General features: G+C 42.3%; 3 protein-coding genes across 4 annotated transcripts in view; all 3 read right to left on the reverse strand.

Moving 5' to 3' along the window:
* Window positions 1-129: 129 nt before the first annotated feature.
* Window positions 130-4409, reverse strand: LOC147798175 (uncharacterized). 2 transcript variants are annotated; one of them, XM_087140953.1, is made up of 6 exons: window positions 4314-4409; window positions 3408-3672; window positions 2547-2694; window positions 2149-2297; window positions 1554-1733; window positions 130-678 (listed from the first exon to the last, which is right to left on the reverse strand). In XM_087140953.1, the coding sequence occupies exons 2-6, from the start codon at window positions 3622-3624 to the stop codon at window positions 542-544; spliced, it is 831 nt and encodes a 276-aa protein (XP_086997079.1). In that variant the 5' UTR covers window positions 3625-3672; window positions 4314-4409; the 3' UTR covers window positions 130-541. The 2 variants fall into 2 exon arrangements, with proteins under 2 accessions (XP_086997079.1, XP_086997078.1); XM_087140952.1 differs by lacking the exon at window positions 4314-4409 and adding an exon at window positions 3949-4271.
* A 2718-nt stretch (window positions 4410-7127) lies between these two features.
* LOC147798176 (netrin receptor UNC5B-a-like) lies at window positions 7128-10526 on the reverse strand. Its single transcript, XM_087141623.1, has one exon. The coding sequence runs from the start codon at window positions 10297-10299 to the stop codon at window positions 8185-8187; it is 2115 nt and encodes a 704-aa protein (XP_086997749.1). The 5' UTR covers window positions 10300-10526; the 3' UTR covers window positions 7128-8184.
* Window positions 10527-12559: 2033 nt separating this feature from the next.
* The window catches only part of LOC147798177 (protein unc-13 homolog D-like), a 29464-nt gene continuing 23340 nt past the window's right edge, over window positions 12560-18683 (reverse strand). The window contains exons 23-26 of the mRNA XM_087141194.1: window positions 17859-18021; window positions 17151-17364; window positions 16385-16530; window positions 12560-15158 (exon numbers count right to left, since the gene is read on the reverse strand). Coding sequence (XP_086997320.1) covers window positions 15086-15158; window positions 16385-16530; window positions 17151-17364; window positions 17859-18021 — 596 coding nt within the window. The 3' untranslated portion in view covers window positions 12560-15085. The remainder of the gene's footprint in view (window positions 15159-16384; window positions 16531-17150; window positions 17365-17858; window positions 18022-18683) is intronic.

Genomic DNA, 18683 nt, shown 5'->3' on the forward strand with positions numbered 1-18683 from the left:
TGAACCTAAATTACTGATTGCACAAACTTTATTCCCAGCAATATCATTCAACCTCCAAATTAAGTCATCGTTTGAGTGACAAGACCGACGGCAGATTATCCACTTAAATATGGCACAAAAGACACCAAATTTGTGAGACAATTATTTAATAAAATTTGTCGAGTGCTGTCATAAAAATCTACCTGAATGACATTTCAGTTAAATCTTGATTTGAAATTCAACAACTATATCAAATTGCAAGATGAAATAATGCAATGTCATACGTTCCAAAATTTACAAAAATACCTCCCCATCAACATTTATAAAAGAAATTTGAATGGCTCAATTATTTCAGTTTTGTTTTTCTGTTTGTTATAAATACAGAAAATTCAGATTTCAAGGGGACTTCAGCACACAGGATTCAATACAAAGATGTGGCGCAAAGACTTGAAAGGCACACAATCATACCAAACTAAGAAGGATGTGTTATCAGTTGCATAGGTACACACGTATGTGCTGACTTTGTGAATGAATTTCAGTGCTTCGTGTAACACTAGTCTGATCATTGAATTTCTAGTTGATACTGGTCCAAGGTAACTGGCACAAATTTCGACACCATGTAGTCGTTGAGTTTAGCCTGCCACTTTGGTTCCTGGTACATGTTGAGAAGGTGTCCAGTAATGGATTTCTTGAGATCCTCTGAGAAGAAATGACATAAAAAAAGTGAAAAATGAGAAATTCAAAATTAAGTTGACCACTGCAGTGTTCGCACTTATGCTTCCTACTTTTGCAAACCTCAGCGATCTAACCCCAAACTCTACATAAAAGAGTCACCTAGGCATGTAATGAATGCGTGGCATGCTGACTGGAAATGATGTGAACGTATGTGACATGATAACAGAGGCACATTACAGTCCCCCACCTCTGTCCGCCAACGCAATGCAAGGAAACCCATGACATCATCCCGTTCCAAGCCAATAGAGGGTGTGCAAGGCTGCCATCTTGCAGGCCAGTGTTTTTGTTCCACAGAGTATGCACTAAAAAAGATTCCCAGTGGAACAAAAGAACTGCCCTGCATAATCGTTCAAAGCCTCTATATGCCATGTCAATATTTCAACTGCCATACACACCACAAGACTGGACGATTTCAACCAAACCATGAGCAGCATCATGCATGCTACCATTGAGGTAAGGAATGTTGACAGTTTACATTACATACAGACTTTTAGAAACGGTGCAATGCACCAGGTTGTGCAGTATTTTTATACTCCAACATCAGGGAAACTACCCATGTACAAAAATCATAGTTGACGAATGTGATTAGTGAAGAATGCACGTTAGCTCAAGGTTAAGTGTTTACCTCAAGGTTTTCCGTTTACCTCAAGGTTTCCAAGGTTTGACAGGGTTCTGTGGGATACCTCAGGATAAAACTTCGACTTACCAAGTGTTTTATTTTGCATTATTCCTCCCTTTCCATAGTTGCAAAGGTTTGTGTACATGTCCTAGGTTCAAACTCACAAATCTTGATAAGTGCATGTCTAATTGGGACCCCCAAACAGGCCAACTGCACTGACCAGGTAACTCCGAGTTGACGACCCCAGGATAAACTGGCAGTGGTCCCCATGAGGTGACAACATGTAGCTTGTCCTTCAGCTTGGGATGGGCTTTCATTTGAAAGGCTAGGACATTGGAGTCAATTCCTGTACCATCAATTGTCTTGTCAAGGATCATCTCAATAGACTTGAGATGCGAACCTGAATGAGATGGAAGAAAAAAAAAAGAAGACCTGAATGGCCAGATATAAAATCAGGAGCAGAATCTTAACACAGACATGTATTTCTTTGTAACTTGGACATAACATATCATTAGAATTGGAAAGGGGGGCCAGATCCTGTACTTCAAAGAACCACAACATGAAGTAAATATATACAGTCAACTCTATAACAATGTTGATTGTGTTACACCTGCAATGGAGAGAGACGATGTTGATATAACTAGCCATATTACCTTGTAAAGTAGCATCTTGTTAGAAAGGGTTCAGGTGAGTTGTGACACTGAATTTGCTCTTCGTGACAGGTTTTTGTTTGTAACCACAACAAAACACACAACCTCTTGTGAAATAGGCTTCCATGTACAAACTTCAGCATTTCCAATGCTCCATCCTCTTACCTGACTGGAGGGTTTTGTTGAAGAAAGTAGTTGTACTCTCAGCCATCTTTTCGAGCTCAAGCCGAGTTATCCAATAACCGCTCAACGAGTGTGCATCGTTGTAGGCCCAAACAGATCCCCTCAGGTCTTCAAATCGTTTAAATCTATCACTAACAAGGAACAGATAACAAGATTTGTACCAAAAAGGTTTCAGTCTAGGATGGAGGGGTGCCCAACAGTAAATTAGTATGAACGTAAAATGCACATTAGCACCACAAAGTTAACTGTGAAATTAATACATACTGGCCAGTTGATCAGCCCCTTCACTTACCAAGCCCCTCCCCCTTTCAAAATTGTGAGAAGAGGGGCAGATTTATGGCTGCCATAAATGTGGGTAAAACATTTGTTGGCATATTTACCAGTTGTCCTTGTGGACGACAACTTCAGTGTAATATACTGGGAGGTCGCTGCCGTGTGGGGTGATGTGAGCAGGGGCCACGCCCAGCAGAGCAGCCTTACTGCTGGACTTTGAGTGCATGCGTTGGAATGTTGGAGCACACACAAATCCTACACAGATTAGCAAATACACGGTAAATGTACATAGTCCCAGAAAATCTCAGCCACTCTTCATAAAAATACTGATTGCTGAAATCTAGAATGACTGCAGAAGAGAACCAATCCTGGTCTAAATAAATTTTTTTTCTCCTCCCAAAAGCAGTGAAAACAGAAATACAACAAATAAACAGCTGGATGAAACGACCAGTCCCCTAAAAGAGTCTCATGTCAAACCTCTTTTCCAATCATTCTATCTACAATCGGTTAATATCTACCATTCTACATGTACCATGCTATTTAATGGTCAATCTTTTTACAAATAACTTGTATATTGATCCAAACTTGTACATGTGTATTGATCAATTTTAAGTCAATTGCAGTGTCATCTTGATGTGAAAAGGTTAAATGAACTCTGTTAACAAATTGAATTGAGGCACAGCTGATGGAAAGTCAGGATCTGACATTTGATGCGGGATCTGAATTTTGGACAATTTATGTCAATGGTGTAATTAGGGTGAACTTTCTGAGGGAGGCACACAAAAAAAAATTTTTTTCCCAAGGGTGCACTGACAGTAACTTAACATGTACATTTCAAAATTTCAAATGGAAGGAGAGGGGGCATATTTTCCTCTGCACTCCTTTAGTCATGCCAGTGAATGCCATCGACCTAGGGTTCTGTTTTCAGAGTTTTTTCAAGACTTGCATTCCTGAAGACAGAATCTTACCTATGTCCGCATCCCCCGTTGTGAATGGGTCGACACGGTCATCTGGAGGACCAGACCATCGGCTCTCGCACAAAAGATAAACGTAGCACTCCAATTTCTCTTCTAAATACTCCTTCAGGACCTCAAAGTATTCCAGCGGGATGCTAGGAGCCAGGTAGGTGATGAGCCGCAGTATTCGCGGGCACTCTTGCTCTTGGAATGCTTGATGTTTTTCCATCTTCACTGGGATTTGGCATTTACAGGTCCCAGCCTAATTATTATTAATCTGAAGAAACACCAAAAATACAGTGACATGAGTGAGGACAGCCTGAGACTTACTGTGACCATGGAGGTAGACTCAGAAAGCAAACTATATTTGGCAAGATTTACCATAAAATTCCGCATTTAATTAGGGTGTGATTGACATGCACTTAATCTGGCACTGCACAGTTCAGTGCACAGCCTTGAGCATGGAGGAAATTGCCTTGACAAAAAATATTACATGACATGTAAATGTACATACAATACATGCATTTGTTGACCAAAATATATCTTTTCCTACCTCAATAGTTAGGCTCTACTGACTGTATCTACCTTGGGCCCCCATGGCCCCATCGTCATCGATTCCATGAAAAGTTACATAATTAGGCCTATGTAAACAAAGCGCGACACCATCACTGCTGGCTGGCGTGCACATTGCATGCTCAGTAGGCCAAGTACAGTCGCGTGACGTTTTCACAAGTTCAAGGCCAGTATTCATTCATGTCGTGTCATTAGGCCTCTACTAAATCGCCTACAGCTAGCTGCATAGCATAAATCACGATCTGCGTGACATTCCTCAAGTATTAGGTTTTACAACATTTTATGGGCCTAAGACTGGATAGTTAAAAAGGCAGGAGGACGGAAGCTCCTACCTGCAATACTTACCGAAAAGTACCGATATTGAAGATGAACAGGGCTAGCTAGGGCAAAGTAAAGTGAACTAACGTACGTAAACCTAAGATCTTGTTTGAGGGCGCTATTTCAAATTACCTGTGGAGCCGGAGAATTAGAAAGGCAAGATGATTTAAAAAAAAATTAATTGAAACTTGCATTGGTATCTAAAGTCTAAGCGTCATCAGGAGGCGCTATATGGTGCCGCTTGGGATTGTATGAGGCATAAACGACGGCGTTTTCTTCTTGTGTAACGTATGCTCAGTCCGACTTCTAGGAACTTGCCAGTGGGTAACGCGTACGAATCTACCATAGACGCCATAACAGGCCCTACATATACCTCGTTCCCGCATGGTTCCAGTGCTGATGTCTGTCCAAAATCATACTAGTCCCACGGTTATTCTGCAATAAAAGGTGTATTGTTCGGGACCAAAAGTAATTTAGTCCAGGGATCAAGGGATATTTCTTTCGCACATTAAATGACCCCGATGGGTTATCGCGTATCGGCGAAATTAAAAGACGTGGATACACTCGGGTGGCCCCAGAGAGGCCTAGGTATAGTAATAGGAGGATTTATAAACAAAGAAAGAGAGAAGAAGACGTAACGGTCTGGCTAACTCTGACGAATGATTGCTTGTCCTTACTGTCATAATCTTGAATTTCCAGTGGCGCGCGCACGCACAAAGGAGGGGCTTGAGACATCCCAGAGGTTTCCAATTTTTATTTTCTATTACTCTCTGATAAACGAAAATAAGGTATACACATACATTTTAAAGTCAGGCTTGAGCATCATAAGTTAGTTTCGGCCCAAGCCCTCCGACAAATCCTTGGGTGCACCACTGAGAATCGTCACGGTGAGAGAATCACCACTTATTAATGTTGTGGAATTACAGCCACATCCCTGGGGTCTGATGCCCATGGTGGTAATTTTAACGTCATACTGAGTGGCGAAGCCGGGGAAGACTGTGGCAACGTACATTTACAGCAACGGAAAAACAGGATGCAGACCTGCCTATTGGGGCTGTCCATAATTTTCATCGTGACGAGCGTACAAATCTTACTGGGAGAGGTGGTTAAAGAACACGTGTACGCTTTTTCTGAATACGAAAAAATAATGATGATCTGTCAACGGATCCGTCAGCCCTCCATCCATAATCATTTTTTGCCCGCTGGTGAACACTTTGGAAGGGGGAGGTAGTGAAGAGTCTACTTCTTGTACACTGGCGAAAATGATGAGAATTATGGACGGCCCCTTAGCAACCCCCTGTATACGGGACGGTACAACGACCACCTGTTTATAACGACCACTTAATCCTCGGCACTGGCGGTCGTGGCTGTTAGTGTTACTGAGAGCAAGATATGGCCGGTGAAAACAGATCTCACACACTACTTGGTACTTGGCACTTGGTTAGTTTCCTCCTGAAACATCCTCTAGGGATCTTGACTTGGAGGTAACACATTTACTAAACTATTGGCTCTGAGATCTCATCTATTGTGCTGTGTTCGAATTGATTTCATACAGTTTAAGAGATGTCACCCTGCTATATATAGCATAGAATGCTTCATGGGTCACCGTGGGAGGCTAGTTTTACAATACCACTCGAAGCGGTCAATATTTTATACACTTTACATGTATATTTATTATTCTCTCTGAGCTATCATTTCTGATATCATCTTCCAGGCATGCGTCATAGTTGCCCTTTGATCTTTACCGCTTTGGTACATTAGGTTGATGATCTTGTGTACTCCATTTTGACTCTTCCGAGGCCCACTGAAGTGGTCCATCAAAACCGCAACCAAAAGCAGATTATAGGCAGCCCACACGTCAGTGTCTTGCTTCGCAGTTGATGAACTGGATGGACGTTTGAAAGCATTACTCTCCTGCCATGCCGGCCTCAAAAAATGTATTTTTTTCTTCTTATTCGAACAGCGACAGTGCGACGATTTAAATCCACAATGGGTATTTTAAAATTTGATACAATATTTTGAAGTTGATGATACACCCTGAACAGGAACTTTTGGAGAGTTCTAGTCAGTGAAACACCCATTTGAATTTCTCTCATCTCTTTGGGAACTCTAAATAACAGTTTCCTTTTTCTTTGTGCCCAATTTCCGTGACACGAAAAACGAGAAGTGTACAAGTACAAAACACTTAAGAGTGTTACGACTCAGTGGTAGGCCTATGCTCTTCAAAGCACTGTAACCCATCGAGGTAGTATAAATTCAGTTCGTATGACTAAATTAGACATATTGCTGAAAATGTATCACATGCCTGTCGCCGTCCTAATCAAAACTCTTGGTCGTATTCACAACTGCATGTCTCACCATTTTCAGTGTTCTTAGACACCTGACAGTTATATTTTTGATATGCCAGTTAAATTGAAGTAATGAAAGACCCCCAACAGAATTTAGCCTAAATCGCTAAGCTTGTGTCTTTTACTGGCTATTATAGCCCCTTTTTCAGATGAACATAACAAGAATGGTAATCAAAAGATAAACAAGACCCTGGAAACGTGCTTGCTCTTATGGTACCTTTTCAAGAATTTGATACTTAGGGCTGAAGCATTACAATTTCAATTAAACAATTGTGAAACATGCATCGACTTAAAAGTTTCAAACTTTAAACAATGACATTCAGCACAAAACCAGTAACACACTCATCACACACTTATTTGTGTATTTTTCATTATTATTACATATATATTTGGATATAAATGCAGCCTGGTTGACAAGCCTTGTCTAAAGCATGCGTACAATTCTACTTTTGTTTAAACTACACGCTTTATAACACTAAGGTCAAAACGATAATTCGTTTCGTTCATAACTCTTCTCACGAGTTGTTTATTAGCACCCCTAATGTAGACAAGCATTATTAGGAAGTCTGACCTATGCAAATGGGAAAATATATAACTTCAAATAATTTAGTGAAAGATAGCCACGCTACAATATAAAAAACACATCAGTGTCTTCGCTTGAGGATATTTCCTGGAACAAGGTTGCAACGATGTACCGTATTCTGGTGATGCCATTATTGCAATCAGAAATTAACAACATTCTCTGCGTACAATTACTTTTGCAACAATCCCTTCCCGAATGAATATGGGAAATACACAGTGGCATAACGGGGGAGGCTCAAGCCCCCCCCCCCGTGTTTGCCTCCGCTCAGAAATTAGAGAAGAAAATTCATCTGGTGGTTGTCGATCTTCTCTTGGCCATTTTTTTTTTACTGTGACGGAACCGATTGAGTGCCCCTTACAGAAAATTAGGGCCCTAAAAGTGGCCTGCGAAATATACCCAAGTGAAGCCACTACCTGAAATATTCTAAATGTTACAAGAAGAAGTTGAACATTTCACAATATTATTTAAACAACTCGCTCTGAATGTATGTGATTCTTACATTCCCCCTATACAACACAACCGATTAAGTAACTGAAATGAAACTATTCTTTACACACACTTAAAAGAACTTATTTCCGAAATTGAACTGCCCAAATGAAAGTAATTCTGGGTAAATCTTAACAACAACAAATTTATTCACTTCCTAAGTCGAGGTAAAAATCCTGATTTAGTTTGAATCAGTATTGTACATAGCATGCCATATGCATTGTCAGCTGAAAATGCTGAATCTTTACATACATATTCCTCCAACAGGAAAAACAACGTGTATGGGTTTTAAACTTCGGTCGCACCATTTGACGAGCAACTCGCGAATCTGGATGTATGAATCATCTGCAGTCCAGTGTACCGAGATTTGAAGACATATTTCGTTCTATACTATATGTATTAAATTCAGTGCCCTCAGTCCTCAACATTTACCAGTGCAAACATGGGGTGTGAATGAATTACCTTGATTTAAAACAACCCTTTAGGATTCGTTTCGAGCGCAAGAATTGCCCGGAGTATCTGCATACTTCATGATGACGTTTGCTGCATCAAGCCTCTTCGCCTTCATCATAACGGAGGCCATCCACTCAAGGCCTTTAGTCTGGCGCTCAACCTCTTCAAGAAGGGTTTCGGTGGGGTTATACGACGGTGTACTCTTGAGGAGAGGGATGAGACAGTCCATTTCCAGTGCGGACGCAAGCACCCTCCAGTCGTTGCCCAAGGGGGCAAGGGGGTCTAGAAGCACGACCAACTCCATGCACAGTTCGTGTGGAATAGTCCGCTGGGTGGTAACACGGGGAAGGTTGTCGGGTGATTGGTGAATATGTATTTGCATATTCTGGACACAGTTCTGCGACCCTGTGACCTGGTCCTCGGATTCAGATTTTGAATCTATGTTCGAACTGGTGTCAGAAGTGGGGAGCGTTGAGCACGAGGACGTGCAGGAGGATTCAGAGGACGACGTAGCCTCGGTTGACGCTGAACGGAAGCTGTCTGAATGGCTCCTACCGCTCTCACTATCGAACCGTCTTCTTTTGCTACGTCTGCTTGGCGGGAACACTTTGATAACCGTGCCAGTTTTTCCAATGCTCCTGTCAGAGTCGTGTTTCGAGGGTGGCGACCTCATGGAAGCGAGAACTTTTAAGTTTGTCTTCTCTGATTCTTTATCTTCCCTGTCTCGCTGACAGACTGAAAGTCTGATGTCGATATCTCGCACGTGTTCGTTCTCATGCTTGAAGATGAACGAGACACTAGGACATTTTCCGTGCCACAAGCTCAAGAACGGCACTAGTTCTCGTCGGTCGTCCAGTCGATGGGACCATCCCTCGCTGATGTGTTCAACAGTGGCTACGGTATCCTTCCCGTCACCGTGAAACAGGAACTCCTTACGAGGACACAGCAGCCTGAAGTGATTTTTGGCTTCGTTCTGGATGGCAAACTGAAGGGCACACGGTGTGTTATTCAAAAAGTAGATGCGGATCTCGTAATGACGTTTGGGCCGCATTTTACCCCCAAACACTGCTAGTTGCATCCACTTCTTGGTAGCTGTTTTTCCATCGGCCAAGCAGGTGTACAGTGTAAAGTGAGAAATTTGGATTTGAACCTCATTTGTTAACAGGGTGTACGGTTTGTTGTAGTCATCTCTCTCACACACCTGATACCAGTCCGTGCTCTGCATCAGGTGTGTCTGGCTAGCCACCAAGGACACGTCTCCGCGATCGTAAGCGCAATGCTTGTAACTCAGAACAGCGGGTTTGTTCAGTTTCAGTCCGTGGGGGCCGCAGTGCACAACAGGGCTGATGATTGTCTCCTCGTCCGTCATCTCAGGAAAATCTCCTAGATCCCAGTCAAGGATGAGGGAAATGAGCTCGGTGCGCCCGGCCTCAATGGCATAGGGTGGGACTGTCAGAGAGATGCCCATGTCTGTCAGAACCAGGGTATCCCCGAGGTGACTCACTTCACGAGAGATGAAGACCACCAGTTTGCTGCCGACCATGATGGTCTCACTCCTCGTCATCCCGGCTCTCTGTAACTCCTGAAGCTGGTGGTCCTTCAGGAATGATGCTTCACCTTCGCTCGTCCTGAGCGTCACGGATGATGAGTTTGCAACTGGAGGTGATCTAAGTTGTCCATCATAGGTGTACCTGTACTGACCCGAGCATGTATCTTCTATCCTGGACTGTAGCCTTTTTCCAAATTCCCAGTTCTCAAGAAACATACCTTGGTCTCCAGATATTTTTGGCCGTGGAATAGTATAGATGGGGTTGTCTGTTGCCGGTGTGAACCCCCTGTTGAAGCCGAACATTTCCCTTCCGCGCGGCTGGGAATCACATATCACAACATCTTCAAAGTCATTGTCCACCCTGTAACTGTTAGACAGGTTGTCTGTCTCCCAGACAATCCTGCAGCTCCTCCCGAACCACTTTCTGCATATGCACCTCAGAATACAGGTGATGACGGCCAACAAGAAGACAGAACCGAAGACTGCGAGGACAATGATCACGATGTCCGTACCGTTTATGCGTGCGCAGTCGGTCGGTGGATCGACAACATCTTTATTGTCGTCGTCGCCAAAATGTTCACGATAAGGGCCCATGTTTGGACGGTCAACTTGTCTGACGAAAAGCACGATGTGTTAGTATTTAAAGACTAGTTTTGTCCCGATCCCTCATTTCTGAACTGTGCGAATGTTTGTTCTTATTTTTGTTGGTTTATGAGCATGGATGATGGTATGAGTCATTGTTGTACGGCTGAGACTGCAAAGCGAGTGACAAGCTTTCAACAGGTAGCTTGAATTGAATTGCACATGAAATTAATATGCTCCAAAGGTCGCGACCCTCGTGAGTCGCCGTGGAATCCGATAACTGTCGGTCCGCGTCACGGACGTAAGCCACTCGTGCAGGTCCGGTACTGATACGGCGCTCATTATAATGATGAAGCTCCAAATATCAAAACTTAAAGCGGGTTACGCAGTTTTGGTTTTTCATGTATACCGTTGAATTGGCACAAGACCTTAGACTTTTTTCCCGTTGCGCGTCTTTTCCAACAGAGGGTCTCTTACATTAGTATAAACTGGGAGTATTTTCAAAAAGTGCTTCACAATGTGGAAAAGAAGTTGCAATAGTCGGCATGTCCTTGCCAGAGGTAATGCACACCAACCTCCCACTGATTCTATGGGATGGCATGTATTCGAATCATGTTGTTCTGAACGCCGAACCTTGCCTCCTGTGTACAGGATAACACCTTTAATATCTTTTGTTCCGATTTCCAAAGGGGTAGCTTCAACTTGTTTACCGTGTTGGCATAGGAATTTTGCTTATGACAACTTCGATTTACCACCCTGTCCGTAACTTTCGTAGTAAATAGTCAGTACCTTTCCAGGTCGGATTTTTTGGGGAACGTCCCGTCGGAACTATTTAAATCTACTGTTGACTTAAACAGAAAGACTTTGGACTGGATTAACTGCCCTAATAACGTCTCTGCCCTGTTTAAGAGATAACAGAATTATAACATGGTGGTTGGCACTAGGTGAAGATTGATTATTAACTTTGATATTCATGGGCATCAACCACATGGAGAAGATAAACCTCCCAAACCAAAAACGACCCTAAAAAGGAAAACAAAAGCACATTTCACCGAAACCGTGCTCAGATTAAAGCTCCGGGGCACGCAGTCTCCCCCCTCCCCCCCCATCGCCGGATAGGCAAATATTAAACAATACAACAGTCCTGTTGTACTGCAAACTTGCTCGCAAACTCGCGAACCGCAAAGGTCCTACACGATCGTGCTCATGTCTGCTCGCCTGAGAATCTGAGCATTTGACGCACTTCATTGCCCTCACAGTTCGACAATTTGACAGCGTAAAACCATGGAGGAATGGTAAAACCTAGACGTGGATATGACCACCTGCCTTGTTACGATGTTTAAAAAAATTGCTAAGGCCCCATGGAGATTCCGACCTGAACACAGCATTTAATTATCAGAAATACACGTCCTAACAAAGCCATTTAAGTTTGTTTCTTTAGATAGGCCTAGTAGCAAACAGAACGCCAAAGACTCGGTTTATGCGAATGAGACTGACCAAGCGTTATCACATCCCATTTTGCGGTGGACTTTCGAAGTAGATCACTTTCAAATTTCTTGAGATCTTTGTAATTTTATGCAAAAATGCATTTTAGTTGTTGGAAGTCTAAAGAACTTTTCACAATCCACTTCAATTATTTTGTTGCTCACCACAAAAAGTTTGGTGGGGGATTCGGTAGCCCAACCCCAGTGACGTATTGAGCGAGGGACGGAAATGTTTGCGTATTTTTTTTTTCTATTTTTAAATTTTTTTTTTAAAGATGGGTGATTTGGGAAAGAAAGTATTCGGTATATTTATTAAATATTAACACCAATCCCCTAAGAAAACAACACCAGCAAATAAAAGCAAGGATATGGGGACCGTAAGACTTTAGATTTTTTTCTCCACAGCATCATGTTGAATGACCTCGAAGACACATTTGCTCTTGGATATACCTCCACACCAAAAGCTTGATAGGCCGCTGCCAATCCCCCCTCCCAAAAAAAAGAGTGGGGCATTGGATATATACTCATTTTATGCCCATGCCCTTGACCGTTTCCCTTCATAAGATAACCATACCCCCAACTGCCTCTCGGACTGTTTTTAGAGAGGCAACACTGTGTGGAGCTCACTTGGGCCAGGTTCACACAGCCTGCATTGTACCATTTGGACTTATTTTGTTGTGTTTCGGTCCACAACGGTTTGCTGTGTTAAAGTAAACTCAGCAGGGTTAGGCATCTACGGCTTCAGGGCGACTGAGCTTTGTACAAATGAAATTCTTTCATTCTGTGCATTTCAGTGGAGCGAGTCTTTATTACATTCTGTCATGGAAAAATGACACCATGCTCGCAGAATATCAGGGCGACTTGTTCACGTGTACACAAATTTACAAAAGGGCAAAAATGATCTACGATAAGCTTGATTACACCAGCTAAAAGGCCCCCCACCATAAAACGAACAGCAGTGGAGAACACGTTTTCCAAAAAGTAAAATATTCGACCGAAGTAATCAGTCAGCGATGTAATTAGAACAAGTCTAAAGCATCTCACAGACGGAACAGTAAATATATGACACTTTCATTTCAGAACTTTTTAAAAACATAGGCCAGTCACAACAGATACACGTATATCCCACTTACCATTAGAAAGCAGATAAATTTGAGAAGTACCTTTAATGATGCCATTCATTTACATCTTATCACGTGTATACAAGTGTGGAAAAGACAACTCAAATTTAAACACTGCTTAACGGTCTAAAAATACTCCACCAATACGCATAAATACTAATTTATACCACGGTATTATAAACTTTGCGGATACCCACCCCCATACAATCTGCACTACGGCTAGGCTGCCACCCCTTTCGGGGTCGAAGTTATATTAAGACCATTACAAGACCAGACACAAGAGCAGTCACAAGTTACAGGTTGAACAATGACAAAGGAATGCTTTTCACGGAGACAAATGAAAAATGGCTTGTGTCTGATGGCTTTGTGAACTCGGTCTGGAGGTCTGATGTTGATCCAGTGACAACACCAGTATGTCCCTGTCAATAAAGGCACGGCTTTGAGGTCCGCAAATGGGGGAAGATGATGGCGAGATCAGAAATGTCAACAGTAAAGAAAGTAATACGCAAGACAAAGACAAAAGCAGGTCCCAAACAGCACTCCTGACAGTGACAGTGCTTTGGTAGTTAACATACATGTATATACATCGTATACAAGTGTGACCTATGGTCTGGCCCAAAGGTGGGTGGGGACCATAGAGTTATATATGACACAGCTCTTTGGTGGAGACACACACCGATACCTTCCCCCTCCACTCTACACCATTCGACAATATAATCATCAGAGAACAAGTATGTAATCCTGCCCCCGTTGAAACGCCAAAACACAAGATGAAAAATAAGTTCACGGATTGTCGGAGCTTCAAAAACTGGCAATTTGTACAGATGAATTGCAGCCGGATGTTTACATGAAATTGGACTATATGCACTTCCAAGATTTAAGATTTCATCTATTTCTGGCAATCATGTGGTGTATTCTCAATACTTCATTTTCAGGTTCGTTTCAAAAAAGTGCATGTGCTGGCTGCATGATCAGTAACAGAGAAGACGAATGGGTTTCAAGAATGGGAACATTTTAAAAATTGTACTGCAACACTTTCCGTTAAAGTGTATGTAAACTTTCAACCTGTATTTATCAACCATATGTGCCCCCTCCTTTTCTCTTTCAACGTGGCTGAAAGTAAACTATTAATTTAAATTCCGTGCTTTGCAAGCATTAAAAGACTAAAATCTACGAATTGCACTTTAATTGAATAATGCAAAGTGAAATTAAGTAAATTCAGAGACTATTTTGTACTGGGTTCTACAAGAATTTTGGCAAAATATTGCTATTTCTATGTAAACTTTTACAATTCTTTATGATACAACAAACAATAGAAAATTATACACAGAAGATAATGTATAGAGAGTGGCGAAGTGAATATGTCACAAGTACAATGATGTGTGTAAAACGCATCACGGTGAAAATCAGCGCATGAACCAACATGCGCGAGCACACCATTCGTTTGCACTGCACTTTTGGTTCACAGTGACATCATACTTTGGTACTCCATTTCAATGATTTGGTAAAAAGTAACATATAAAAACACCAAAGTTGTTTTAATTTTAAATGAAGGTTTACCCAGCAACCTATTCTACGGTGTATGAGAATTCTGCTTCAGCACTCAAACTTTGTTATATATTGGTGTCAAAACACCTGGAACTCACACAAATTATACAAGGAAACGATTTGTTTGCTACAAACAAGATAAGATGAATAAGATTCTAAGCTTAGCATGGCAGAGGTTACAGGTTTTCTGCAAGATAAGATGATTCCTTTTAAGGCTTCTACAACCCTTCAGTCTTCAAAAAGATCTCAGATGCTGAAGGTGGGCTAAGACACGAGTGCAGGGCACTCCTTAAACTCTCTTTTTTTACTACTGACGGGGTGCTTCTGCACACAGTCTACTATAATCCATTCCTATTCAAGTGAATTGTTGGATACAATCACATTGACCATTATTCTAAAAATGCACCACTGAAATGATACATGTAGAATGGGCCACCAGAAGGTGTAACTCAAAAAAGGTAAGGCTATGTGCACTGCAACATAACACTGCATTATTACCCAGCTGAAATTTTCGCTAAGCCACCTGTGCATTGTGTTAGGCAGAAGAAGACTCGCTAAGCACCAAATGAAATGCATGGACAGTCAGTATACCAACACCATCACAATGACTAAACTGCAACATGTTCCAGTCTTTAATGGACTCGTCTACGAAACTGGACCCTTGTCTGAAGTTAGAGCAGGGACACTGTACACGTAATTATGAAGTCTCACTAAAGTTCTGGAAAAGAGAGAGAGAGGTAAAACAACACATTCATTTTGTTTAAACTGTTTATTTGTCCCACGGCAATCCAATCTAATCTATAAAGACTTGTGTGCAAGCAGCAGCAGTAATGTGTTGCCACGGTAACATGGTGCTCTTCAACATCCAATTAACCAAACACTGATGCACATTACTGGCCAAGTAAAGAGGCAGTGCTTAAAGTCTGTTCAAACTCATGACCAATGTCTGTGTGAGCACTGTAGCATGCAGTGTTCTAATGAAATGAATGTCTCTCATCATGAAAGTTATTCTAATTCTGTTAGGGTTTCAACATTTCTATGTGGCTAATGGTCTGTAACAAGCACATCTAGCAGGTGAGAAGCCTTTTTTCACATGTCATCTCTGGCTGTACAAACAGTGCAACAATGAACATGTGGCAAGATCATAGCTTGACCACATTGGTAGCAGTCACTGAGAAACTTTGTATGATTGTTGGCTGCAGAATGTCTGCAGTATGAAATAGCATGAGGAGCACATCTCAGAGCGTGAGTAGGCAAGAAGAAAACAGGTTTTTTGGCCCAGAGTGTATTTCATATATAACAAGTGCATTGCTGTGTTTTGTCAGATTAGACCAAAAGATAAAGTAAAATTAGGAAAAGATGAAATTTAAGCCTAGAGATATGGTTGCTGTGATGAAGTCTAAAATAGCCATTGGCCTGTATGGAGGAACAGAAGATGCAAAAGTGTGATCACACACAAAAGCATGGGTAGGCCTGAACTGACATCGAGTGGACACTATCATCTGTAAAGGCACGTTAACAGCGAAGTTGTGACGACAACTGTTTCTCCCCTAACATTTTTGGTCCCCACATTCGTATTTTGACACACATGTACTATCCAACTATATGGAGCAAGTAATTGTGCAAGTGCGTGGCATGGAGTATGCACAAATAAGTTTCACCTGAATGTGCTCTCATAATTAAGCTATAGGTGCATTTTCTGGGCATGAACGACATCATGAACACAGCAAAGATAGTCACTGCTTTCAACCATGAAAAAAGTTGGCTACTGGTAGGCAAATCGTTCAAGGCAAATCTTGAAAGTATAAACGATTTCAGTCTACAATCTTGCAGTGCTTGACTTAAATGAAGTGGCGTGACATGGTGCACAGACAGACGTGCGGCAAAACAGCTGCAGGTTGAGAGCTAGCTGGCGAGGGATGTAGTATGGCAAGCAACGCTTACTGCCTCAGGAAGGGTGCCAGTCGGGAATTGGTCATTGGTGGCCCGGTCCCCTTGTCTGTCCTCGGTTTCTGATTCTCGATGGCCTTCTGTCTTCGGGCGTAAAACATGCGAGCGTTTTTGTCCCATTTGCAGCGGTTCTTCAGGATCTGAGACAAATGAATCAACACTAATGTAAAAATACCACAAATATGTGATGAAAAAAGGAAGGCCCTACTGCATGGGTAAACTTGCTCGAATCATTGAATGACGCTGCACACAGCATCTACCAAATAACATATCCAACACTAGTATATATACAGTACTTGCGAGTCAGAATTTTGATCAAGTCCACCCAGGAGGCAAATAACAAGTCTGCTCATGATTTAAAGGGGATGAACACTGACAAAGGAAAACATTTGTCACTTGGCTAAAATGAGACTTGACTGGAGGCTGAATGTCAGGCTGAACGACACGAAACCATCACTGTCACAAACCAAAGCAACAGTAGCGTAACTAAGGGAGCAGGGAATGGGGGCATGGGTCCCTCATGACTCAATGTCTGTGCCCCGTGTGAGCCCCCCCCCAAATTAAAATGAAGTGATAGTCAGCATTTTAACTGTATCAAAACCTATCGAGTGCCCCCTCCAGAAAATCAGCCCCCCAAGCGCCCCCCCTGTAAAATGTACCTCAGTTACACCACTGTAAAGCAATGAACCTGGAATCTTGTGGTGGATTTCCCCGTTCTTCCATTTCGACTGCTTTCACAAAGATGGTTTGTTTTACTTACATCAAATGCACCAGATGAGCAAGCATGGGGCCGCTTCACAGGCATCATGATGACAGGGCACTGATCCACTGACTGATTTGTGGTGATCGGCCGTGCCTGCTGCAGTGGGATGAAGGCCTCACCGATGAAATCGTTGCTCCAGAGAACGTCGTAGTCCATGACTGTCAGGCTCATGACTCCGCCGGCCTCAATCAGGTCCATGGGTACAGACGGACTGACAAGAAAATAATCAGAAGTAAGTTTGTCTTAATCTATACATTTCTCCCAAAATCCACAATGATTTTTCAGGGCTCTTGACAAATTGTGGTTTTTCAGAGGTGTAAGTTGGAGACTGCTTATGCTAACATCATGATGTAAAAACTTGAAAAAAAAATCAAAGATGGACATCCCGTGGAAAATTCCATCACGTATTCCCAACCCTTTCTTGACTTTTCCAGTTCTTGACTATTAGAATTCTCCTCCAATAGGACAGAGTATGCTGTTAACAGGTGTTAACTCTTTCAAACTGAATTCTACACGGACAGCGGCATGCCATAAGCATTGTGGATAACATGTCACAGAACTCCATTTCATGTGATATTGACACACTTCATGCAAATTGCCGTCCTTGTACTGAACCATGCACCCACTAGCGTCCCCTTAAAACTAGGCGAGAGGAAGATCCTGATACTTGGGTCGGAAAAATGCTTCGAATCAATTCCGACTCACATCTGGAATGTTTCATCAAACACTGGGTTGAGGTTGTGTAGCACGTGTCGTGTCTGCTGAACCAGTGGCTTGTCAAAGGCTGTCTCTGGTAGCACCTCCACCACCACAAAGGGATCACTGGTACCTCTCCGGTCCATGCCAGGCAGGTCCACGGCATTGCACACTGGGAACAAAAGGGAGACTTCAGGATTCACTGCCGCACATCTCATGATTTGTACAACAAATGTCGTTTTAAGACAGGCACATGTCGAACACTGGTTTGGTGCAGCATGAAGGCTGGTGCCCTTTCGGAACAGAGCGAATGCCCTGGCATCTGCAGACTGTCATCTTGAAAATCACAAATCACCCAGCCCCCAGTTCTGTGATGAGCTATTCAAATGAAACTTACTGTAATTCTTGAAAGGGGCAATCAGAGGGTTTGGTCATGGTATCAAAAACGTCCTTGTCCACTAAATTCTGAATGACCGAGGGGGGCGCGGAGTGGAGAAGGCCATGCCACATGCTGTCACAAAATCAACTAAGAAAACTCTCAGCTTTGACATGGCCTCTATCAAAAGAAATCCTTATAAAAGCGTGTAGATTTTACATCTTAGCGATTTCAATTGACAAAACTCAATTTGACAGGGAGAATATTCCTTAACTGATCATTTTGCACTTTGAAAGTGTCAAGGTGAAAGTAACAGGGTGCCTACCCAAGCAAAGTGAACCTAATAGGTGAACTCAAACCTACGATTGTAAGACTATCAAGAGATATTAAATTCAGTGCACCAGATCATGAGGAAACAGCATTCCTGGTTTGCTTCAAAGACACACTAATCTAATTTT

Source organism: Acanthaster planci, linkage group LG09, assembly GCF_054643075.1.
Source record: "Acanthaster planci isolate LZ-2023a linkage group LG09, COTS_SCS, whole genome shotgun sequence".
Lineage (NCBI taxonomy): Eukaryota > Metazoa > Echinodermata > Asteroidea > Valvatida > Acanthasteridae > Acanthaster > Acanthaster planci.

Excerpts from the sequence above, each read along its gene's own strand:
- LOC147798176 (XM_087141623.1), bottom strand. The coding sequence starts at position 10,299 with ATGGGCCCTTATCGTGAACATTTTGGCGACGACGACAATAAAGATGTT.
- LOC147798175 (XM_087140953.1), bottom strand. The coding sequence starts at position 3,624 with ATGGAAAAACATCAAGCATTCCAAGAGCAAGAGTGCCCGCGAATACTG. Across the intron at positions 2,695-3,407 it reads AACGGGGGATGCGGACATAG|GATTTGTGTGTGCTCCAACA; the intron begins GTAAGATTCTGT and ends TAATCTGTGTAG. Across the intron at positions 2,298-2,546 it reads GTCGTCCACAAGGACAACTG|TGATAGATTTAAACGATTTG; the intron begins GTAAATATGCCA and ends GTTCCTTGTTAG.